General features: G+C 36.4%; 1 protein-coding gene across 1 annotated transcript in view; it reads left to right on the top strand.

Annotated features, from left to right (window-relative positions):
• LOC111509333 (cilia- and flagella-associated protein 44) overlaps positions 1–26741 on the top strand; it is a 253118-nt gene that overhangs the window by 84182 nt on the left and 142195 nt on the right. The window contains 5 exon segments of the mRNA XM_074181923.1: positions 3592–3862; positions 6755–6866; positions 6918–7031; positions 10066–10441; positions 24008–24396. Of these exon segments, the coding sequence (XP_074038024.1) occupies positions 3592–3862; positions 6755–6866; positions 6918–7031; positions 10066–10441; positions 24008–24396 (1262 nt within the window).

The following is a 26741-nucleotide window of genomic DNA, read 5'->3' as shown; positions in this document are numbered from 1 at the left end:
ACATTGCTCGATTGGTTCGTCTGGCATATCCTGCTATACTGCTATACTTGGAAGGACTTCGCGACCAAGAAACGAAGCAGACCTTGACACTAGCTCATCCCAAACATCTTGAGGATGCATTGGTAAGCGCCCTGGAAATTGAGGCTACAAAACAATCCTGCAAGAGCCAGGGCCTAGTTCGAACTATCGAGGAAGATGGACAGATGCCTGCTGATATTGAGGCCACCATTAGAAAGGTAATGAAATGAGTGTTGTCTGCCCTTCATTCAAAGAATCAACACCAAATCAGGAAAACTCGACGGGGTCCATGAGAAGGGGCAATCGTCGGCCTGTATCCAGCAAGCCCCCGTAGAAAACGCATATGTTGCATTCTCCAACGACAAGACAAAGGTGTTTTCGTAGACGGCCTCATCAACAATGAGCCTTGCACCATGCTGCTAGAAACAGGTGCCAAAACACCGGCAAGAATTGATCCGTCAAGTTGAAAGCTACGCACCTCAACAGGAAAGCCAGCCACTGTATTTGGAGAACTGGCAATTGATGATGGCGGACATCGAGGACGATTCGATTATTGGAATGAACATAATGAATTCCAGAAGGTTTGAGCTGAATTTTCAAGACGGCGTCCTACGTGTCGGCGGAGAAGAGCTGGTACTTCATGGAAGAAGCGAAGAGATGATCAGGGTCCTGTTGGCTGAAGACGAGTGCGTACCTGAGAGGGCTGAAACCATCCTGGAGGTTCGCTTGGACGGAAGTACGAGCAGCGGGAAGGTGGTAATGTTCAAGCCCAAAACACACGATGAGAAAATTGGACGAGGAATCGCACTAGGGAAGACCCTGTTGCGTGTTGAAAAGTTGTGCCGGTCAGGGTCATGAATGTCAACTACTTTCCTGTAACCTTCAAGAAAGGAACAATGCTGGGGCACTGTTCGTCCATTTCCTCTGTGATACGGAGTGTACGCAGTTCGGTTAGCGAAGCCAACAACTTGCCTAAAGAGTTGGAGAAGTTGATTAACACTTCCTTCAAGGACATACCACCAACTCACCGATCAAAATTGAGGAAGTTAGTCAAGAAGTACCAGGAAATTTTTGATATTGAAGAAGGAAAAGGCGGCAGAACGAATGTGGTTCAACACAGAATCGACTCCCTCTTGCCAAGAAAGAAGAAGCAGACAAGATAGTCAGCGATATGGAAAAAGAAGGAGTCATCGAACTTTCTGGAAGTCCCTGGTCTCCCCAGTCGTATTAGTGAAGAATAAGGACGGCTTGACAACGTTGTGCGTGGATTATCGCCAACTAAATAACGTGACAAAGAAAGACAGCTACTCTCTTCCAAGAATTGATGACACGCTAGCCGGCTTCAAGATTTTCTCGATTTTGGATTTGAAGAGTGGATTTTGGCAAGTTGAATTGGCCCCAGAAGATAGAGAAAAGACAGCTTCCATCATCAGCTCAGGATTGGTTCAGCATAGAATCGACACTGGGAATGCCCGACAAATCCGGCAATCAGCTAGAAGACTCTTTCTTGCTAATAAAAGAAGAGGCAGCGGTATGGGAAAAGAAGGAGTCATCGACCCTTCTGACAGCCCCTGTTCTTCCCTAGTCGTATTAGTGAAGAAGAAGGACAGCTCGACAAGGTTCTGCGTGGATTATCGCCAGCGAAATAAGGTGACGAAGAAAGACAGCTACCCTCTTCCAAGAATCGACGACACCCTAGACACGCTAGCCAGCTACACAATTTTCTCGGCTCGTTGAATTGGCCCCCAGCTTTCACCATTGGCTCAGAATTGTGGCCATTGCCGTCGCTGATGTCCTGGAAAAGAAATGGATATGTCGATTCAGTGTCCCATTGGAGATGCAGAACGAATGAATAAAATCATAAACCGCCACTTGTCCAAGGTAGTCTCTGACCACCAAAGAGACTGGGACCAGTACCTCCACCTGTTCCTGTAAGCCTATCGTTCGGCAGTGCACGAGTCGACCGGCCAAACGCTTGCCAGTATTATAATATCGGCCGATAGCTGCGGCTCCCTTGCGATATGAAATTTGGGACGCCGCCAGAACAAGGCACTGCGGGGGAAGACTATGTCATCAAGCTTCGGCAGAGAATGGACGACATCCATGAACGAGTCCGTCTGAACATCCGGAGTGCCAGCAATAGGATGAAGAAGGCCTATGACATCAAGGCGAATGCTAGAGGATTCGAAACCGGTGACCAATTTTGGCTGTGCAACACTAAGCGACGCTGTGGTTTATCATCGAAGTTGCGGAACTCGTGGGAAGGTCCGTACAAAATCATGTAGAAGATAAACGACTTCATATACCGAATCCATAAGCCACTTCGAGGAAAGCCTAGGGTCGTCCATTTCAATAGATTGGCTCCTTATGCTGGAAATCATGACCAAGTTCTCGCCATCAGACCACCAGAGGATGAAATGACGTTCCAGAAGTTCATGTATTCATACTCTAACGATCAGTAGGTCGTACTTGGGATAACTCAAGAAGAGCCACGAGACCTTTTCAAGGTTCCAATTGATTACGCACTAGCTCACTGCGTGGCGGCTGAGGATCTCCAAATGTCCAGGGGTATCGCTGTGGTATTCAACAAGAAATTCGGTCAGCTCCAAACATCACGAAAACAGAATCCCGAAGTCGGAGGAGTTCTACTGTTTAAGAAGGGCCAGAGAAACATTTTCTACTTGGTTACCAAAAATCATTCGCAAGACAAATCGTCCTATGAAGATGTATGGAGGAGTCTTACCAGACTGAGGGACACGATGCTCTGGGCTCGACAGGCTGGATTGGAAAATCGTGAGAAGAATGTTAGAAACGATATTCAGATCCAGCGACATCAATATTTTGGTGTGCGGTAACCATCTTCCACGATCGAATATGAAGACTGTGAGGTGTTACTTCCATCGAACTTCACAGTGCAGATATAGATAATCCTGGCGTGTGTATCGACACACGCCAAGGATAACATTTCGGGGCGAAACGTCTGCAAGAAGGGAGCAATATAACGAATCTCAAGCCGCCCCTGAGCGATATGCCGGCCGGCTCAGCGAATAAATACATGACCCGCGAAATAATGCAACCGCCGGTAAAATCTAGTCGAGTACCGAACCGACTACAGATTTCTAGAAAGGACCGTTATATTATATACGCCCGGCTTCCCGATCCAAGAGGGCAGTTCAGAAAGTGAATCGAGTGGTTGAACAAGGAATTCAAATAGTGGAAATAAATTAAGCGTTAGTTGCTAAGTGTTGTGAATAAATTAGTTTGTGATTAGTGAAATATTATTGGAAATAAATTATTTGTTTAAGACAGTTAATTCAATAATTGGTTACAATAGGTAATGAAATGATTTTAAATATATATGCGTATTACTTATGAAAAAAATTATTGAAGATTTTTTTGTGTTTTCTACAATGTTTTAATATTATTCTGATAAAATCCCGTTAATAAAAATTACTCGATAAATGTGAGCAATCAGATCCGTGTAAGATAGTTTTTTTCATCAGAAATGACCTCCTTTATCACCCCCTTCAGTTTTGATCATGATTATGAGACATACTATATTATCCGATATAGGAAAATACCATTCTTGTGGGTTGTTTACACGGCCAAATGATGCAAGTACAACTTCCTTCTGTTCCAAAAATGTCAGCTGCAAGTTCCTTTTTACTCATACTAGAACCTCAATACAAAAATTTCACCTCTTACAAATCACAAATCAGGAGAGACATCAAGATGAAAAAAATCCAAGCAAAGAAAGATAAAAAGTTGGAGAGAAAACGCAAGGAAATGGAACAGATAAAGAAAGATAATCCTGGGTTGGAAATGGACGAAGAAACGTTCCTAGGTAAATATAACAAATATAAATATATTTTATTCTATAAACAAGTCAAAGAAGAGTAGTATTTATTGTGTTTTGGGTGTTTAACCTTTCACAATCACCTTTCTGCACTTCTACCGAAGTGCAGAAAAGGGCAAACTGAAAAGTCCATCCCGAAAATAGTCAATGTGGGATATAATTCACCGAAGAGTCTAATTAGTCAGTAAGTTTCCGTGTATATATATATATATATATATATATATCGGTCCTCGATTGAAGACAAAATGAGTACTTTCTTGGTTTTTCTCATTTTGTCTTCAATCAAGGACCGCCTGCCCGGTTCCCGGATTTCAGTGAATACAAATATTTATTATGTCAGTGAACGACATTATCGACAGGAGAACTCTGGATTTCAGTAACATTCGGAATTCGAGCTCTTAATAAAAAATGATAGTGATGATGTGGTTTCGGACAGAAACTTCGGTAAATATAGATGTTGTGATATATCAACGAATTTGTAATTATAATACTAAGAAAATGTAAAAAACAATATACAGGTCCGTATTTGAAAAACTTATATTAATGATGGAATTCAATGAACGAAACCTTGCATTGAAAAATGAGTTCACCCAAATTATAAAGCACATGAAATGAAGCAAAAAGTTTCTCTTTCATTTTTTGATATTGTTGAAAATTGAGGCGGTAGAGCAAAAAAATAAAATCTGTCATTTTCAGTTTTTGCAAATATCTCAGAAACCGTTGATGATTTTATGGATCTGAAAATACCATTGTGTTGCATCCCTGAAAAGCTAACTTTTGTTCTATCTAGCCGTCTTTGTACGACCTACCGTTTCCGAGATAGCAATAGTGGTATCAGCTAAAAAAACGGCCTGTATAAATGTCATCCCCAAAGTATCCACCTTATGGGAAACTGATTTATTAAGGGTTTTTTGACAAAAAGTTATTCGTGATAAAAGTTTTTCCATTCCCAAAAACTAAACATGCACATGTAACTAAAGAAACAAAATACAGTAAAACATACGAGGAGCCTCCAAATATTTGATTTTGATACAAGAGTAAAGTACTCTTATGTTGGAAAATTTTGGAAAATTTTGTTTGAAAAAGGTGTTCAGCATTAAAAAATACATCTAGCTTTGAAGTCATAGCCATCTGAGTGGAGTTTTATTTTTTACCATTTTTTTTAAATGGGGACTACGAAAAAAAATTGCTAAAACGATAAATAGACAGCATTCTGTATACGACGGTTTATTTTGAAAGCCTGTAATATTAAAAATTACACAACTATGGTGTTAATCACGGTCAACTTTTTTTCAAGAGTGAAATAATTTTTCAAAGTTTTTGGTGCTGTTATTTTCATTTTTTGTTAACACCAAAAATTACTCAAAATTATACAGTATTCTAATAAGAATTCAGTATTCAATAATATCAAATCACAAAACATCTAAATAAAATGGGTATTTTGGAACGAACTCAATAATTTTCCGGAGATTTTCTTGTCCAAAATAATTCTTCGAAATAATCTCCAGAAAATCAATGAGTTTGTTCCAAAATACCTATTTTATTTTGATGTTTTGTGATTTAATATTATTGAATATCAAGTACTCGTTACAATACTGTAATTGTTGAGTAATTTTCGGTGTTAACAAAAAATAAAAATATACTGCAACAAAAACTTTGAAAATGACTTTACGCTTCAAAAAAATTGACCGTGGTTAACACTATAGTTGTGTAATTCGTTATATTACAGACTTTTGAAATGAACCGTTGTATACATAATGCTGTCTATTTATTGTTCTAGCAATTTTTTTTTCGTAGTCCTCATTAAAAAAATGAGTAAAAAAAAAACTTCACTCAGATGTCCATGACTTCAACTCTAGATGTATTTATTAATGCTGAACAACTTTTCTATATAACATTTCCCGAAATTTTCCAAAATGGGGGTACTTTACTCTTATCTCAAAATCAGGTATTTGAAGGCTCCTCATATATTACATGTGTTTACTGTATTTTGTTGGTGCATGTTTAGTTTTAGGGAACGCACAAACTTTCATCATGAATATCTTTTTGTTGAAAAACCCTAAGTTTCCCATATGGTGCATACTTTGGGGATGACACTGTATATACTGGAGCACCTTACCCCTTGCCTCTCATGTAGACCTACAAAATTGTATGTGGCAGATACTCGACGGAAAAATAACAACTAACTCAGCTAATGCTGCGCAGAGAGCTGAAGTAAAACCAATAGACACCTGTGCAACTGTTTCGATTTGGAAGATTCGTCGCAAGTTATTTCCCACTATGAAAAGTAGAAATTAATTCCATTTGGTCGATACGACCAACCGATGGGATGTGAGTCAAAATAATGATTAATATTCCGGAAAGGAACATATGACATGCTCCAGGTTCAGGTGAAAACACCTAAACCCTTGCCTCTCATGTAGACCTACGACTTTATAGGTACGTGTGGCAGATACCCGACGAAAAAACAACAACTAAACCAGCTAATGCTGAGCAGAGAGCTGAAGTAAAACCATCAGGCACCTGTGCAACGTCTTGGATTTGTAAAATTCGTCGCAAGTTATTTCCCACTATGAAAAGCAGAAATTAATTTCATTTGGTCGATACGACCAACCGATAGACCAGTTTGGGGGTACCGGTTTTCCGGTTGTAGATCACCTGCAAATTTCACATAAACTAATTTCGCTACGGACTCTTATTTTGCCGAAAATCATGAGAATTCCTCCACCATAGGTTCAAGAATGATTTTACTCGTGACAATATTTTTATTTCTGTTTTCAGAAAACTCATGTACCAATATGGTTACAAATTCTAAGTCTTAATTTTAATTTTTTATTCTCAAGAGTAATCTCATTTAATAGCGTTGATGTTTTTCCGTAGCTGATTCTGAATCTGAGGAAGAGTTGGAGCCACTGTATTTTCCAGAAACACCAAATAAAATATTATGGATGAAGTACACTGAGAACAATACAATTTGGCTATCGATGGCGGGGTGAGAAACATGAATCTTTCAAGGCACACATTAACTTTTGTATTTTCTCAGATACGACGCGGGTTACATCTATGAATACATGATTGACCAAAAGGAAGATGTTCCTTACAGATTCAAAATGGTCTACGACGGTGATGATATTGAAATCAGCAGTTACATTTACGAGTAATGACCACTTTCTTTCCATTGGAGTGCTAAATATTTGTTTTCAGAAAATAATTTATTCAGAATTATACATTTTGACTAAGATATACTTTCATGCTCAGCCTTGCTATATTATTATGAATCAAAAATAAATATAGAGGACTGAGTGTGAAACTGTTAAATATGCCATAATACCAGTCTACGCCCATCATCACATCAACGGTATGAGTTCATCATATTCATCGTTATATTACTGAATTATAATCCAAACGTGGAAAAATACTTCAACATCCTAAGGTATTATATCATGCATTGCGTTATTTTGCATGATTATATCATGCATTGCGTTATGGGACGTTGAGTCGACGTCATTCACGTGTGTATGTGGAACATCAATTCTTCGCCTTGCAAGAAGAACAGTTTAACAGTTCAGGACTTCAAACAAAAAAAGTTGAAAAAGTGTATAACCTCGAGAGTATCGTTCGCAAATTCTCAAGTATTCTGTGGATGTATGGCAAATCAGTGATAATACCCACATATGCTGTTGGAATAGTTTTATGTAGCAGACCATATCCAAGAACCCTTTTTTCATAATTTAATGATTCCCATGCATTTCATCAATGCACCACCAAGCGAGTACAATACAATATATAAATATAACTTTGCTCTATGTCACTGAAAACAGTGCATACATCAATCAAGAGTCATGTATTATCTCGCTTGACCAGCATTTGTTTCAAAAAGCATTTGGAACCGTGACAATTATGAACTGGAGTTTCAGTTGATACGTCAAGAAGTGTACTACGGCCACGCCACTGAAGGTGACTGCCGCAGTTGCAGTTGAAAAGTTTGGAGATTGTAACCAAAAAAGACCACTACAAAACCCGGAAACCAATCAAAACAACCAGCACATAGTTCTAAACGTGGAATAGAAATTGATTTTATTGGTGCAATGCGGGTTCAACAACACATAAAATTATACAATGACAAAATACATGACCTTCAATTAACTCGAATCCTACTGCATTTTTACGTCTTGTCTGTATTCCAAACAGTAGTCAAAATATAGTTTCAATCAAACCTATCAAAACACATACTCAGTACCTTCAATCTAAAATATCAAATATATGTAATTATATAGGCGGAGAGCAAAAGGGAAGTTCGCGGTCATGAAGTCATACGCAACTCAAGGCCAAGTCATAGGCGGGGAATAGAAAAGGAGTTGAAGATCATAGTCAGTGTGGAGACACTGGGGGAGATACAGTTCGGGGGAGGTTCGGAACTGTCATTAGCATCCTACTTAAATTACTGTCAAAAATTAGGATACAAAAAATTTTTGGATTTATGCCTCGGTGCGAAAAGCCGGCATGATCTGGAGATTCGAGAAAACTATGATAATCGGAACAATTATTTCAACAGAGTGATCTGGATAGAGTCCGCGGAGTTAGAAGATAACATTCCGGTATTTATTTTTTCTTTCTTTCTTCGTACGAATATCGTCTTGCTATAGTATTTGAAAAGAACAACATCAGGATTATCAGCTTTCATTAGCGTGAGACTGGGAAATCAATAGTTCCAATAAATTCGGTACTTTCAATTCCTCACACAGACCCTGCGCACCTAATGTCAGGAATCTATGTACCTCTGTATCCATCACGCGACCACAGTATACTAAGGTGTTCAAGACATCAAATTACAGACCACGATGAACACCTCAGTTTCTGACTCCAGCACATTTGACCTGGGGAATGTTGTTCAAGAAGACCCTGTACACCGCATTATCCTTGTGTTGCCGCAGGAGAAAAATGATCTATGCGGCTTCTATATGGGCCTTTTACTGAATGTTTTTCAACACGGTGACAGTTTTCGAAAACTGAACCAAGCTCAGTCAGCTGCCCCCAGGAGAAATGCTCCAACTTCTATCCTCTCATAATCGCTGATCATGCAGAGAAGAGGTTCCGACTTTACAGGCTCCATGCAGTTCCATTCTGTTATGTAGACACTCCAAACTGCACCATTATTATTATTATCATCAATATCATTATCATCAATTATTATTTTTCATTCGAAAAATTCGATAATTATTCCTCAATTGATTATTTTAACAATTTTGAATCAATACTCCTGACCGCTCTGGATTGAATGATTCCGTACAATCTATCTCATCTTGTGTTTGTGAATCTTTCGCTGGAAAAATCCTCACTAGTTCAAGGGGTAGCAAAAACGTATGTGACTTTCTAGAACTTCAACCAGCGTTTTCTAAAATGACTGATAACTAATCCGTGCAAAGCTTATTGCTGAATCATCTGAAGATAGAACTTTTAACGGCTGATGATCAACTACATTGCCAAATATGCGCCAAGTATAGCCGAGGCACCAGTCAATCTGATAATAACACCAATAATATTCAAACATGACTCAACCTCTGACGGAAGCACCAAACTCTTACGAAGGTTTGAAATAGATGAACCACTCAATCTAGCATATCACTATTATAATTTTCATGCAGTCATTGTTCACTATGGTTGTGGCGTTGTATCTGGCCATTATTACGCATTGGTCAAAAACGAAACAGACTGTCTTGAATTTATTGAAGGCTCTGGACACACTACATTTTATTCTATGAAATAGAGGACATTGACAGATCAAGATCTTCAGATTATGTTCACGACCCCAATTTTTCTATGGGTCATTTTACATTTATTGTAGTGGTGCACTTGTTGCTTTTTTGAGAAAGTAAGTTTTAGCTTACTATTTCTCCATCTTCATACAAAAATTAATTATTCTACCCTCTAATGTACCCTCTTTCAGATTCAACAAATTCAAAAATCAAAATTGTAAGATGTTCAAAGGAAATTTAGAAATAGTTATTCAGAAGGTGATTTCGTCATCATATGTATTAGGATATCCATTTCCAATGGGAACGAATACATGGATGTGATGATGGATAATGACTAGTCCATGTTATAATTTATACTTATATCACTAATTCAACTGTCTTGCTATTTTTCAGTTTCCAATTGCATATATAATATAATAATATACATATTTTCAGTTACAACAAGGAATATATTATATTTGGAATGCAAGATGGATCCATTCGTGTAAACAAAGTAAACAAAACAGACTACACTGATTTATCAGACTACTGGACGCTCGCTATGCACGACAATCAGCACGGATTTGTACCCAAGATGTGCTTTAGTTACGACAGCAAATATTTTTTCAGTTGTGGCCACGACGGCAATATTTTTTCGTATAGGTTTCAGCCTCCTCCAAGATATAGATATCCTGAAGTCTTGGAACCAGAGAGTCGTTACATATTCCATATGACTGTGAGCGATTTGGACAATTATGCAAAATATAGTCTTGAGGAAACAATGACCAAAGCAGAACGTGATCGAATCCAGAAACTTGCTAACGAACATAAGGTGAATATTAGGGAAGGATACCTGAATCCTGAACTTTCAATTGAAACAGTTGTCATGTTAGTCATCAATGAACTGATCCTGGCCTAAAACAAAATAAGTACCGCACGTTCTGTCTTCACCATATGCATTTGTAATTCAGAAGGTATTTTAACTGCTGGAGTCACGAATAGAAAGTTCAATATCATGGCTAGTTAGTCCGGATGTAGCGTTGCATTTCAGGCAGTGTTTTCACACCGATTGCTTGCCATCTTCTTCAGTAGATCTCAAATGAGTTATAAATGAACGATGGGTCGGCTGACGCACCCGCGGTGGGTGTGATATTGGGAGGTTACGGAAGTGGTAAAAAATAAATGAAAATTAAGTAATAGTACGTCGGCTGAAACTTTTTTCATAAATATTTGACATCATACTGAGTGAACTTATAAAAAACACATTAAATATATTTATAGTACGCCGAATGAGATTTATCCAGGTGATTGTTAGAATAATTAATAGCACGAAAATAATGATGAGCTGCTTGTGTAGAGGTGGAAAGACCATCAGCTGACGCAGTAAAAGTACATATCATTCGAGCAATACACATAGTCTTTCTTGTTTCATTCTGAACAAAATGCAGGTGAGTGGCGGAGGAGTCATTGTCACTCTCTTAAGGGTGATTGACAGGTCCCCAGTGCAGAACACACAGCACTCGCCCAATAAAGTTATCAGTCAGCTACCCAATCCCGCATCCGCGGGCAACAGGCGTTGGCCGGTTTCAAGCTAGATGTGTGAGAGAGGTGCCTCGCCAGAGCCCTCGACGATTACTCATCCAACGTTGGAGAGGTAGCTATCCTAACATGAGTGCCCCTCGGGGTAACGTAAGGGTATATGGTGTAGACTACAGGACGTACACCCAAAAGCTGTTGGCGAACCGCCCTATCCTGCACCTACACGGGCAATGGGCGCGACGTCTTCGACATAAGATGTGTAGTAGAGAACTCGAAAGAGTCTTCGGCGGTTACTCATCAAACATTGGAAAGGGAACTTTCCTAATATGAGTTCTAGGAGGGAGGCGAAGTGCCCGCTCGCAGCTGGAGGCTAGTGACTCTTCACCTATATTGGCGTTGACCTCTTTTGGGCAGTGCTCCTCTAGAGCGTAAAGGGACGAGTTGCGTAAATCCATTCATGCGTTCGAGGTGTCGGCGATTGCGGTCCATCCAATGGAAACTAGTATCCGAGTCTAGCCTTGGAGGGCACCAAGGCAGACGCTTGAGGTGTCGGGCCCAGATGGACGGAGCTACTAGTATCCGAGCTCAGGATATCGACTTGCCACTTCCAGGAAAATTTCTCACTTTATTTGATAGGTTAGCGGGGACAGGTGTGCGACGTGAGTGCCAATTAATTTTTGTTGTTTCATAATTTCATGATTAGTATTACTTTCTTTTTTAGTGAAAAAAACTGAAAATATTTTCAAAAAATATATGAAATGAAAATAACAATTTCTGAAACGAAGGTTTTAAAAAATTAGAAATATTGAAATTGAGAACTCTGCAGAACTCTTTCGTTATCGATGTTATCGCTATCATAATCATTCTCTGACGAATCGTCATCCGAACTGTAGGAAATCGCTCTCTTCATCTTGATCGAATTTTTGAGCTCGATTCTCTTCAGCATCATCTGTAAATGAACATGTTTATCATCAAAATTAGGTTACCAGAAATATACAAGCTCAAAGAAAGTGTCACCGACAAAAATTCCGTTGGAGGTTGAATATCTTAATGAGAGTGTATTGGGGTGAAAATAACCAGGTTCAATTCAATGCCACAAGAACATATGCATTGCTTCCCGAACCGGATATAATAATGTCAGGTCAGACAATTCCGCTTTCTGCTTCGATAAGTTTGTTAGGGGTTAAAATGGACACAAATATGTCTTGGCACAATCATGTCGCTGGAATTGCAAAGGCTGCTTCTCAAAAGCTTGGAACATTGTTCCGAATAAGTACGAATGTACGTACCTCAGCCACTTTTGATACTTTATAAAGCTCAGATCAGACCTTCTATTGAATATTGTTCTCATGTATGGAGCTCCGCCCACTAAACATACCCTGAAGATGCTGGTTTCCATCCAGATTTGAGACGCAAACTTTACTTCCAACCTTGATACTCATAGTCTGGAACATCGAAGAAAGGTTGGGGATTTGTCTCTCTTCTATAGATACTTTCACGGAAAGTGTTCGAGTAACTTGGCACATTCAATTCCACCAAGAGCGGTGCATATCAGAAATATGCGACGGCCTGTGAATGCTCATCGTTTTGAGTTCCAACTCAATACACCTCGAACTTCACTGTTTAAGAATTATGTCATTTGGAGAACGGCATTTTTGTGGAGTAAACTTCCCGAGAGAGTTTTCCCAAATGGATTTGATATCCAGCGATTCGATTCACTCTGAGAGCGTTTTTTAGGATTTTTCTGTAGTTCTTGTGTTTTATCCTTGAAAAAACACCAATATGTTCACTGCAACCCGTCATACTGGTTACTGATGGGGGTACTTGATCTCCTTCTAACCATTTCAAGACATATTCCTCATTTTTTTTCTTTCCATTCTTTCAGTGGGAGATAATTGAGAAGGGTCGTGAAGATGAGCATGGCCCCAAATGCGCGACAAACAAATTCTTCAATCGTTATGAATACCTCTTCTTATCAACAACTCGGAATATTTGTAATAGTATCCAATGCTTTTATATGTGCCTGAGATTTTCGCAACAAATGTAAAGGCTTATTATTTTCTTTCCTCTAAAATCGCAGCCTGAGAGGGCATGGAACCCTGTCAATGCAGAGCACAAATCGGTTCTCAATTTTTCATATTAATATCGTGGAATAAAATTTTCGCCTCAGCTTCTTCTAGAGCTGGTCAAGATAAATTATGATCGATAGTTCTTAGTACTTCATTATTTTGTAATTAATTTTCATCCACCAAGAAATTCCACTAAGACTGCTTTGAAGTAAGTGTTCTTCAATTCTTTAGATAAATTAGCTGAACCCCCATGCCCCCTCCCTGGTTGAACTTGAAATCTTCCCCACATGGTTACTGTATGCAGAACATCCCATTTTGTCCATCCACCCCCGCTCCTCCGGAGCGGTTCTCAACTTACTGATGGACACTTCAGCAAGATTGATGTCTGACCTCTTCCAGTCGAAAGTCAGCCTTCAAATGCTTTTACTTTCTAATCTAATTTTTTCTTTTATCGTGACTTTCCTAACTGAATTTTCACAAGGGGTACTCAAAAACTAACCGGAGACGAGAGTCTTTATGTCGCAAGCAAGTGTTTTTTCCCAGTGAATATGAAAATGAAGTGAATTTGAAATCTGGTTGAGAAGTTTTAATACTAACTGGAGCCGCCTGATAGCGACTCTCGGGTGTGGCCTCTGGTTCTGCTTCGTTGACCTCTTGTGTTTGTCCCTCTCTCGGAATCCGGGGTCATCCGTGTTCAGTGCATTGTGTAGGTGATCGCTTAGTGCTGGACTGTCGTGCGCTCGAATTCTTGGATATCTTGGATCGTTTACGGCGGCACTTACGCACGAGTTCATAAACGACTGGATCTGTCTTCTGTATGTCGCTGGGCACTGGCCCAAAGCAGATCAGGCATACAGGATTATTGGTAATATTACAGTCTTTATCATCAACCGCTTCACTTTCAATTCCATGTTGCTTCTTCGGCCTATTATTGGTAATAGGTTTTGTCGGGCAGATCTCGCCATTCCTATTGCCGTACGTGAGACCTGAACGTTAATCTTTTGTGTAGGTTGATTCCCAGGTATCTAGCTTCGTTGGTCCACGAAATCTCTTGTCCGTTGAAGGTGTCGTTTCTTCCAATGCATTGAGCATCTTGTGTGTTGCTATCAGTTTTTTTTGAATTATTTTTAGTAAAGCTGACTTGTGAGTTTCACAAATGACTCCATTCATATGACACATAGCTAAAGGAACTAGTGTAAGTGGATACGACAAAACTTCATCAATATTTAATGTTTGCTCGAGCTAAATTAATAGCAACTGTGCGAATGAGTCGCCTTGCATGCAAACTTCTTTCAATTTTCCAGAAATAGCAACTTTTTTTGGTACTGCATCCACAAAAGTCAAAATTTTATTTCTTTTTATAGTTTTTTTTCAAATACGTCTGCCTCTTTAGAACATTCTGTAATAAATTATTCACGCAGCAAATTTCCACGGTTCTGTACATTAAGTAGAAGTTGTTCAATGTACGTTTGTATTGCTTGACCTGTTGAAATATTATACAACAAAGTTATCTCTGAATCATTTGAAGAGAGATTAATGTTCTGTTTGATATTAGTAATAACATTTTCGAGCTGTAACGATTTTCTTTTTATTTTACTCTTCTCAAGGTCAGCAGTAATTTCCTGAGACTTTTTCAATCCTGTTTGCTCCATAATGAATGCTATACGGGCTGATTCACGGTGGATGGCACATTAGACGTTTCTGGTGAACCAGACAACGGATCACTTTGAAAATTTAATGGAGGGCATATTCGGACATTCTCTAGCCAACTAAAATATTTTCGACAATGCGGTGTTGCCGCTTCTATTAGAAAGCAGTAGCAACTTTGATTTTTCAAATGGAACACTCTGTATATAATATTATTTTTGGAATCTCCAACAATTGCCCGACAACTTTTCTTGATATTTTCCTATACCTATCTGTTACCGTTTTAGAAATAAAATTTAATTTCAATTTTTTTCTTCGAAAATCATGACTTCTAAAAATGCCGATATCTTTTAGTTAAGAAGTACTATGATATCGAAATTTGGTTTGGAGTTAGGTGATACTTGGACACTTTCCACACGTCAGCCTAATTTCCGTTACTTCAATACAGGGTGGTAAAAAAATACAGTTTTTTCGTTTGCTTGAAAAAGTTGCTGAAATTTGATTATTTTAAATGGAACATCCTGTATATTATTGAAAATTCGAAAAGCTGCTAAAATTTGCTTTCTTTCTGTGTATATCATACCTATACCTAACTAGTCAAGTTTCGGACTTATGAACATTTATTTGTGAAAATGTCCCTTCAGAATGGTATTTCCATTCGGTATTTGGTAAGCAGGCCTTGATTACTATTTGACAGTAGCGTTGTGACATTTTCCTAATAATATCGACATTTTCGTCACTTCAGAAGTTGCAAATACCTTCAAAACGATGGAACAAAACTATTCAAACGAAGTTCTTGTGAATTTGTTTATTATTTTTGGACAGTGTGACAAAATTATCAGCAGAACATGTAGAAAGTTCAATGAAATGTATCCGAATCGCCAATGAACCTCAAGAAATTTATACGAATTCAGAACAATTTCAATATGTTTGGATAAACTTTAAAAAAGCACCAAGAAACTTGAAATTGGAAATATTGATATGAATAATTATAAAAAAGTAAAACAATCATGTGGAATATTTCAAAATATGTTCGAATCGCTGGCCGTTCACTTTCAAGCACTTTAAAATGCGGGTGTTGACTGCTTTCGTGGTGGCAGATCTGATTTCATTGGGATCCAAATCTTCAGATGTTTGGGCAATCCTTTCTAACAATTCATCTCTCGAACGCACGGGTATTTTGAAAACTTTTTCTTTAAACATTCCCCACAAATAAAAATCTAATGGATTAAGATCGGGTGATCTCGCTGGCCAATTCCATGGTCCCAAGCGCCTCATCCACCGATCGTCAGATAGTCTATCCAGTTCTGCGCTCACTTCTCTTGTGCAATGTGCAGGAGCTCCGTCTAGTTGGTACCAACAGTTTCGATAATCTTCGAGTGGCAGATTATCCACGAAACTGTCTACAGTATTCTCCAAAATATTCAGGTAGCTTCTGGATGTTAATGACTCCTCGTATATCACGTACCTCAATTTGTTGTCCATCAACATGCAGAAGACATTAAAACTAAATTTTTCTTGAAATCCGGCTTTTTTTGTGACGTGAGGATTTTCACTGGACCAATAATGACGATTTTTTCTATTGAAAATCCCTTCTCTCGAAAATTTCGATTCATCAGTCCAAATAATTTTATTTAAAAAAAGTGGATCTTCTTGAATGCGTGTCAACAACATTTCACAAAATTCTACTCTCTGTTGAGGATCTTGAGGCTTCATTGCTTGAATTTTGGTGAATTTATAATCATGCATTTTATGTCTTCGCAAGATTCTTTGAACCGATGAATATTTTATACCCAAATCTTCTTCAGCACTTCTTATCGATGACTCGGGAAATGCGTGAAAATATGCTAAGACATTAATCTGGTTGTCTTCGAAAGTTACGGGTCGAGGCAAGTTTCTTGGTGCTTTTAAAGTTGATCCAAATGCATTGAAATTGTTCTGAATTCGTATAAATTTCTTGAGGTTCATTGGCGGTAGATTCGGATACATTTCATTGAACTTTCTACATGTTCTGCTGATAATTTTGTCACACTGTCCAAAAATAATAAACAAATTCATAAGAACTTCGTTTGAATAGTTTTGTTCCATCGTTTTGAAGGTATTTGCAACTTCTGAAGTGACGAAAATGTCGATATTATTAGGAGAATGTCACAACGCTACTGTCAAATAGTAATCATGGCCTGCTTACCAAATACCGAATGGAAATACCATTCTGAAGGGACATTTTCACAAATAAATGTTCATAAGTCCGAAACTTGACTAGTTAGGTATAGGTATGATATACATAGAAAGAAAGCAAATTTCAGCAGCTTTCCGAATTTTCAATAATATACAGGGTGTTCCTTTTAAAATAATCAAATTTCAGCAACTTTTTCAAGCAAACGAAAAAACTGTATTTTTTCACCACCCTGTATTGAAGTAACGGAGATTAGGCTGACGTGTGGAAAGTGTCCAAGTATCACCTAACTCCAAACCAAATTTCGATATCATAGTACTTCTTAACTAAAAGATATCGGCATTTTTAGAAGTCATGATTTTCGAAGAAAAAAATTGAAATTAATTTTTATTTCGAAAACGGTAACAGATAGGTATAGGGAAATATCAAGAAAAGTTGTCGGGCAATTGTTGGAGATTCCAAAAATAATATTATATACAGAGTGTTCCATTTGAAAAATCAAAGTTGCTACTGCTTTCTAATAGAAGCGGCAACACCGCATTATCGAAAATATTTTAGTTGGCTAGAGAATGTCCGAATATGCCCTCCATCTAATTTTCAAAGTGATCCGTTGTCTGGTTCACCAGAAACGTCTAATGTGCCATCCACCGTGAATCAGCCTGTATATTAGGTATACATTAGATATATTAGTATACATTAGGTATTCCCGTAAATTCATTTGCAGCATCTGCATTTATGGTTTGTTCCAGCGGTAGATCAATAGGCTGTCTCGAAAATAATTTGTCCTTTCATTTAACTCCAAACGATCCCCTTTCGAATTGCAACTGTAACCCTGGGTGAAATTCATGTACTTTCATAAATTTATGGTGATATATCACGGTATAACGTGATTAATTTTGTTGATTGAAAGTGAAAAATAGATTTGCTATTTTAAGTTAAACAAATCGAAGATCAAAGTTGGCTGTTCGAATACTTCTGCAGACCATCAATGTAAAATTATGGAGTTTTGCCATACTCACTATTGAGTGTTTGTTGTTTATACTTTTCATACTTCTCAAAAATAATCAATTTTTTTAGCGTAACCGTTGGATTGACTGATTTTCCTTGCATGAAATCTGTTTTGAAATATATGTTCGAACGGAAACAGCATAGTAGCAATGCTCCAATATTTTTAATTTCCACTGCGTCAGCAGACGATCTGTCCACCGCTACACAAGCAACTGATTATCATTTTCATTCTATTGATTATTTAAACAGTCACCTAGTCTATGACTCAATTTTGCATGTTTTTTACAAGTTCATGCGAGCAGCTGAAGCATAGCCCCCCCTTCTCGATGCAGTTGTATAATTTTTTCTGCTCAGTATGGCATCAACTATTTATGAAAGAAGTTTCAGCCGTCGTACTCTCACTTGATTTTTTGTACCTCTTTCATAGCCTCTTACACCCGCACCCACCACAACTTGAGCAGCTGATGGTCGGGTCACTTATCAGTCATATAAGATCAACTATCGATGTTAACATCAGCCGGCTCACTATGACTTTTGTAATTGCAACGCTACCTCCCGGACTAAGTAGGTCGTAGTCGAATGGACCTTGTAGTGCCGAGAGTTTCGTCTGCTACTGCGACAGATATCATCAGTGTTACAGTAGCAGAAGAAACGGTTGGTAATACAAGTTCTATAGTGCACGTCCAACCAGTCTGGATTTTGATTTATCCAATCAGAAAGTATTATTCGTCGAATATTGGATGAAATATGATAATTAAATCGAAAGAAAATCCTTTTCAATGTTTGACTCTCCTGTCTCCTGAGAGGATTCAGTATTGATATATTAGCTCTCGCCCAATTGAAATTACCTAAATATTTGAGTATATACATTTGAGATATTTCAAAAGAATGAAATTTCTAACCCTAGATAATATTCCTAAAAATTTTGTAGTTCGACAATAATCAATAATTTTCTTAATAAAAGCAAAATTCTCCTTGTTTGTAATAATTATGTTCTTGGTATTCAACATTAAAGAAAACTTTTCATAATTAAATCCTAATTTATAATAATTTATTCATGAGGCCGGCAATGTGATAATAAACACATCGATAATGAACAAATATCAAATCAGAGTTATAAAAAAATTAATATAAAGAAAAGAAAGAAATTGATTGAAAAGTGAGTTATTTGGTGAATATACAGGGCTATTCAAGTTCGTTTCTGTATATGGGGATCCCGTAAACGATAAGAGATAAGAGTGTCGGTTAAATTGTGGCAAAGTTACGTATTTTAGAAACCTATTCAATGATGTAAAAAATTCAAATATAGCTCTTTTGATTCTGGATATATACAGGAAAAACCAAAAAATCCCAAATAATTTTTTTGCCTATATCTTCTTTATTCGCAGACATATTGAAAATCTGTCCACATTTTGCTATTGACACTTAATGTGGGCTATCAGAATATGTCCATGAATTTTTTATACAGGGTGTCATCTGACTTGAGCCACCTCCATTTTTGAATACGGACCTGTATTTTTTGTTGTAGTTTTTGTATCGTCGACGTTCACTTCTTACTGAGAAATCAAATTAAATTTTATATTTCTGGGTGTTTGGGTAATATTTGATTATACTTGTGTGAATTATTCCCTTTTGAATTACGGACCTGGAAATTGGTTGACTTGAGTTGAATAAAAACACAGTACCAACTTTCACGTCTCCCTATGTACCGTGGAAGATTTCGAGAGTTTTTTGTTCATATTTAGGTACCTATTCATTTTTTATTGCTCTGAGCGTTCTCTACAATGAACTTCGAATAGGAAAATCTTTTATGATTATCTGAAACATATCTACATCAAAAATATATTATATATGGTTTTAATAAACAGAAAAAAAGATAGCAATAATAACATCCGAAACGAACACTATAGGTAATTGTAATGAAAATTGAAATGAAGTAATTTATATACACAAACAATTGATGGCGCAATAAATGTTGGAATTGGAGTCCTTCCATTTCGAGACATTTTTTAACTCGGTTTTTCAAATTATTTATTGCCCTTAACACACTCATTTGCTGCATTGTAGCGAAATCATTCAAAATCCACAATCTCGAGTCTTCCAAATTTTCTATCTCCCTGCCAGCGTAAATCTTATTTTTAAATGTCCCCCATAGAAAATAGTACAAAATAGTAAGATCTGGTGATCTTGCAGGCCCAATATTGGCCCAATATTTGTCTCGAAATGGAAGGACTCCAATCCGAACATTTATTGCGCCATTAATTTTTTTGTGTATATAAACTACTTCATTTCAATTTTCATTACAATTATAGTGTTGGTTTTGGATGTTATTATTGCTATCATTTCTTTTTCTGCTCATCAAAATAGATATAATATATTTTTGTTGTAGATATGTTTCAGATAGTCTTAAAAGGTTTTCTTGTTCAAAGTTAATTGTAGAAAACGCTCAGCGCAATGGAAATATGAAAAAATATGAATACGTGCCTAAGAATGGAAAAAAAAATCTCTTAAAACTCTATGGTACATAGGTAGACGTGGAAGTTGATATTGTGTTTTTATTTAACTGAGTTAACCAATTTCCAGGGCCGTAATTTAAAAGGAAATAATTCACCCAATTATAAAATCAAATATTACCGAAACATCCCCGAATATAAAATAAAATTCAATTTCTCAGTATGTAGTGAACATCTACGATCCAAAAACTACAACAAAAAATACAGGTCCGTATTTAAAAATTGAAAGATGGGCGTGGCCCAAGTCAGATGACACCCTATATAAAAAATTCATGGACATATTCTGATAGCCCACATCAAGTGCCAATAGTAAAATGTGGACAGATTTTCAATATGTCTGCGAATAAAGAAGATATAGGCAAAAAAGTATTTGAGATTTTTTGGTTTTTCCTATATATCTCCAGAACCAGAAGAGATATATTCGATTTTTTCACATCATTGAATATGTCTCTGGAATACGCAACTTTGCCATAATTCAATCGACACTCTATCTCTTATCGTTCACGAGATCCCCATGTACAGAAACGAATTTGAATAGCCCTGTATATTTTTGAGTTTAGTCAAGGAAGTAGTGGATTTAATTTTAGTAGGTAAACTGATAATGGGTATTGTATGATAGTATAATGATTTCCTTCTAAATCCACATACAATTTTTTACTGTTTTCAAATTACCGCATTGCCTAGTACGTGTATCATACTTATTAGTATATAAATTGTTTATGAATTGAGTGTAATAATATGGGATATTGAGGAATGTTTCTTCATGTGTTTCGCATTATCAATTTCATTTATTACTTACTCAAATGGTATTCTTTTTTCAAATAAACAGTTCATTTATATATATTTGTATTCAAGTAACACTTTTTTGAGTAATTCTCATTGAACAATTTACAAAACCGCCCAAACACGTGTTTTACTATAAAATAGCTTCCTCCGAAAATCTCTCATTTTCATCGAGTATCGTTCAATAACATCGCAAATGAAATTTGTTTCTCGAAAAAAGATTCCACTACTTTTCTGAAAATCATCACCCGAGGGCGCATTCAGATCAAAATTTAAAGGGGAGGGGAGTAGTTCCATAATTTTGAAAGAAGTAATTTTTCAGAGGGAATGATTTATATATTTCACTCATGTGGAATGTATTGAATGTTCAAGATGAACACTGATCCCAAACACCAGAACTGCAACACTCTTCTCGTTGACGTTTCACCAACCGAATTGGCGTCTTCAGGAAATGAAATTTACTAATTTTCAAATCTGGAACTGGTCTCTATTTATAAATAAAAGATACACTGTTAGTAAAAGCAGACGTTCCACATAAGTGGAACCACCTATTGGTGTGACACTCAAGTCAACTTGTAAAGTTTTTATGTCAGTGTTGGTGGTTTGACCAATCAACCTACAACTGTGGTAGCAGAAATTTGGGAAGCTAACCTGAAATTCTATCGGAAAACGAATCCATATGTTTCTAGAAATTACATGAATTCGAGAAAGGTTAATACAGTCGAGCTGCTGGAAAATAATTCCATGAAAATCTAAAGATAAATAGATAAGTACTATTTTGATCATTGCCATATTGATTTCAACCTAACAGCCACCGGTAGACAGCTGTTTCAGCCTATTGAGCATCGTCAGTACCGGGCAGGCGGTCCTCTATTAAAGACAAAATGTGAACAACCAAGAGAAGTACTTGATAAAAATAACTGCGTAAACGCAAGCGAGACATAAGTGGAACCACCTATTGGTGTGATACCCAAGTCAACTTGCCAAGTTTTCATATCAGTGTTGGTGGTTTGACCAATCAACCGACAACTGCGGTAGCAGAAATTTAGGAAGCTAACCTGAAATGTCATCGGAAAACGAATCCACATGTTTCTAGATATGATATGCAGCTTGACTGCATTAACCTTTCTCGATTTCAATAACGAAATTTGGAGTACAAACTGAATAGAAAGAAGTTTTTTTATAATTCAATGTTCATATAAAAGTAGTTGTTTCGAAAGTACTTTTTCTTTCGTGTGAGTCGAGTAGTTTTTTCGAGAGAACTTTTCTCCTATTTCTGTTTGAGAGAGTTTTGTATAAAGATAGAGAAGTAGAAAGCCAAAACACTATGTAAAATGGAAATTATAAATAAAGTTTTATGAGAAATATAAATAACGACAGAATTTGCTGCCATGAAACTACGAACTTGCGAAGTGAAATCTGTTCGACATAATATAGAATACATATTCAACATCACTGAAAAATATTGAAAGTAAAAAATATTCAAATAAGGAACATAGGACGAAAGGATAAAATAAAAATGCTATTTTGAGTCCTATCTCATGTAGGGAAAATAATGAATACTCCAACAGAGTGTAATTATACATCAAGAGACATATCGGAAAAAAGCATTTTTGGACTGGGCAAAAATCTCTAAATGATGTCATTTAGGTAGGTACACAATTTTATTTGATGTCGGCATAAACTCCAATCATTGTTCATAACAATTCATAGTTTTGTTAGATGCGAAGCATATGTATCTCGAGATTGGGTGAAATCAGTCAAATTTGAGTTGTCATTAAAAGCAATAAAGAAAAACTCCAGTGTCTGATAGATCGGGTGTATACAAGTTGATTTGTGATACTTATTCAAAATTTTATATCGGATAAATCAGAAGAACTTTTCCATTATAATAAAAGAGAATAGTAGTATTTTTTTGAACAGGAAGACGGGATCATTGCTCAATGACCAAATAAATTTGAATAGTTTTCCAACATTTAATTTAGTTTGCGTTGAATAAATTGGTAGGATAGATCTTAAAACTAGGTGAAATGAGGGCTCAGGTAAACATTATTTTCATTATTCTTCAGTTTTATGAGTTTTTTCTGAAAAAGTAAATAGTCTAGGTTATGAATTTATCATGTAGAAATTTGTCAGGTAGCGATAGTCATAATGATTCAAATTATTATAAAAGCATGACACAGAATTTGTTCAAGCAGTATTGTGACGCCCGTTGATGCTATTGTATAGCGAAATATGTATTGCGGTTTTGTGAAATTTCAAGTAGAAAGCTATCATTGAAAAGTGTTTTTTGAATACGTTATCACTTGTTGTTTATTTTTTACTCTATCACGGCTTAACGGATTAAAGAAGTGTTTTTTTTTTCTTTCAACAAGTGATTCCCAGCAGAATTGAGTAGTCTTTTCTACCATTATTGTGTCTTTTGTTATGCTGAAATTTTGGTATAAACCCACTTGAATGAATAGAATTCAAAAAGTCAAATTTATTTAAAATCAAATTTATTTTAAGAAATGATAAGTTACAAAGAGATGAATAATAAGGAAACATTGCAGTGAATTCTGTTTCAATTATGTTATTTATTTGTTTGTGTTGATAAACAGTAAATTTTTGGGCCATTATACTCTTTTCTCATAATAGAAATTCAATATACAACTATTTTCAAGGCCAACGTCCGAAAAGTCCTGAAATCTTTGAAGGAACGCTATTTGAAAGTACTGGACAAAAACAGAAAACTGTTACCTAGCCAAATCATCCCAAAAGAACAACTGGAACTGGACAAACGAGTGACCAAGTATGTAGACGATGAATTTCAAAGCCAACTGGATTTAGTGAAAAGAAAGCTTGCCTACAACCAGGCAAAATCAGAACTACAGATGCTGAAACTACGTAAATATTTGACCGATCCAGTTGATAAACATCCCATAGTCGTCAAAGGAATCAACAATCCGAACATCGAATTGATGACAGTGCGACAGAGGGTGATGGGTTCTCTATTTCCTTCAATGATGACCGTAGTCCACGAGAAGCTGATTGAGGAAGTATCGAAAGGCAGGTCATTAAATACTTTTTTTATTGGAAGTTCACCCTCTTCTTTTTCAACGTACAGTTATATCGACTAAAGAATACACATTCGTCGTCAAAAAAATACACGATAGAATACATATTTTTATACAGTGTGTCCAAGATAAGGATCCTAAGCATGGGAATCTCAGTACCTGTTGGAGATACAACTTAGGTTAAATTAAGAAAAAGTTGTGTTCTTTAAAGCTTATTCACATGCCGTTTAGAAACTTGAAGAATTTTCATGGCCTACTGAGATATTTGGGAAAAACGAGAATTTGACAATATCAATTTTATTTTTTTCTGACTTTATTTGAAAAGATATCAAAAAACGAATAACACTTTTCCATTGGCACTTTCAAGGTACTATACGATGGTATTTTTAGTTTTTATATCCGACGTTTCGTTTCCAAAAAACCATCATCAACTTTATTTTTTAAATAGCCCGAAAAAAAAGTACACCCTGTATCTGATTCCATTTTTTATTACGAATTCAACGATGTAACACATGCCATTGTTTTTTTTAGTTTAAGGGAAAATTGCATTTTTTCTATTTTTAAAATGTATTTTTAAGTAGGTTAATAATGATTTTTTAAAGTAATGAAAACAACAAAGAAATTAACGCATTTTTTATTTAATTCAAAGGAGGTGTTCAAACAGGTTTCCGTTATTTTTCAAACATAAGTATGATCTTCTAACTGTAGAACTTAAAACATCACGTAACATCTCTGGTGTAATACTGTTAAATGCGACAGTTACACATTCTCGTAACTGCTGTTCAGTTTCAAAAGAATGTTGGTAAACCCGGTTTTTAACAAAACCCCATATGAAGAAGTCCAGAGGAGTTAAGTCAGGGGATCGCGCTTCACTAAAGGTTCCAATCCACTTTCCAGGAAATCGCTGCGAAAGATACTCTCGAACTTGTCTAGAATTATGTGCAGGAGCACTGTCTTGTTGAAACCAACAGTTATTGACCTGTGCCAGAGGTAAATTATCTAAACAGTCTTCTACATAGTTTTTCAATAAATGATGGTATCGTTTAGCGGTCAAAGAATTATAGTAAAAAAACGGGCCTAGTATTTTAGTTCCTAAAATTGCACAACACATATTAAACCCAAAACGTTCTTGATGTCTTGATATTTTCTTAACACGCGGATTTTGCTGAGCCCAGTAACGCGTATTGCGGCGGTTGAAGATACCATTATTAGTGACCATACTTTCGTCGGACCATATTATTTTTGAAGGGAAATTATAATTTTCTTCACACGCGCGTGTATACCATTCGCAAAAATTTCGGCGCCGTTCGAAATCTCCTAGTTTAAGTCCTTGGCAAATCCTAAATTTATAGGGGTGATATCTATTTTTACGCAAAATAAATTGAGCTGTAGATTTGGCTACTCCTACATTATTTTCGATTTGCCTAGTTGATATTTCAGAGTTCTCAACAACTGCTTGTAAAACATTATTTTGGGCTTCTTCTGAAGATTCCTTTTTTCGAGATAAAACAGGCTTTTTAAATGAACCATATTCTTTTAAATTTCGAGCCAGCTCTAAGAAAATGGACTTACATGGCTGCTTTCTTTCTGGATATGTATTAAGATACATTGCTGCTGTATTTACAGTATTTTTGTGGCACAAAATGTAGCACGATAGCATGTCAAACTTTTCTTCATGGCTATAATGCTCACCCGGCATATTCGACGATAATAACACAATATTATCTATTCAACAATAAACAATAATAACGACAACAGTAACAATAACTCTAAAAACAACAACTCGACAAACAGGCTAACAACAACGACAATTACTATTTTATCGTGTAATTAAATAATATTTGACAGGCACGGTTACAGGTATTTACGTCAAAGCATTTGTTTGCAACGCCTACTTAAAGATTTTTTAAAAATAAAAAAAATGTAATTTTCCTTTAAACTAAAAAGAAAACAATGGCATGTTATACATCGTTGAATTCGTAATAAAAAATGAAATCAGATACAGGGTGTACTTTTGTTTCGGGTTATATAAAAAAATAAAGTTGATGATGGTTTTTTGAAAACGAAACGTCGGATATAAAATCTAAAAATACCATCGTGTAGTACTTTAAAAGTGCCAATGAAAAAGTGTTATTCGTTTTTTGATATCTTTTCAAATAAAGTCAGAAAAAAATAAAATTGATATTGTCAAATTCTGGTTTTTCCCAAATATCTCAGCAGGCCATGAAAATTCTTCAAGTTTCTAAACGGCATGTAAATAAGCTTTAAAGAACACAACTTTTTCCTAATTTAACCTAAGCTGTATCTCCAACAGGTACTGAGATTCCCATGCTTAGGATCC

Source organism: Leptinotarsa decemlineata, unplaced genomic scaffold (assembly GCF_025532065.1).
Source record: "Leptinotarsa decemlineata unplaced genomic scaffold, Ldec_3_MD MMD2_tig00026328_RagTag_RagTag, whole genome shotgun sequence".
In the NCBI taxonomy this organism is placed as follows: domain Eukaryota; kingdom Metazoa; phylum Arthropoda; class Insecta; order Coleoptera; family Chrysomelidae; genus Leptinotarsa; species Leptinotarsa decemlineata.
This window is presented reverse-complemented; position numbering and strand designations above follow the sequence as displayed.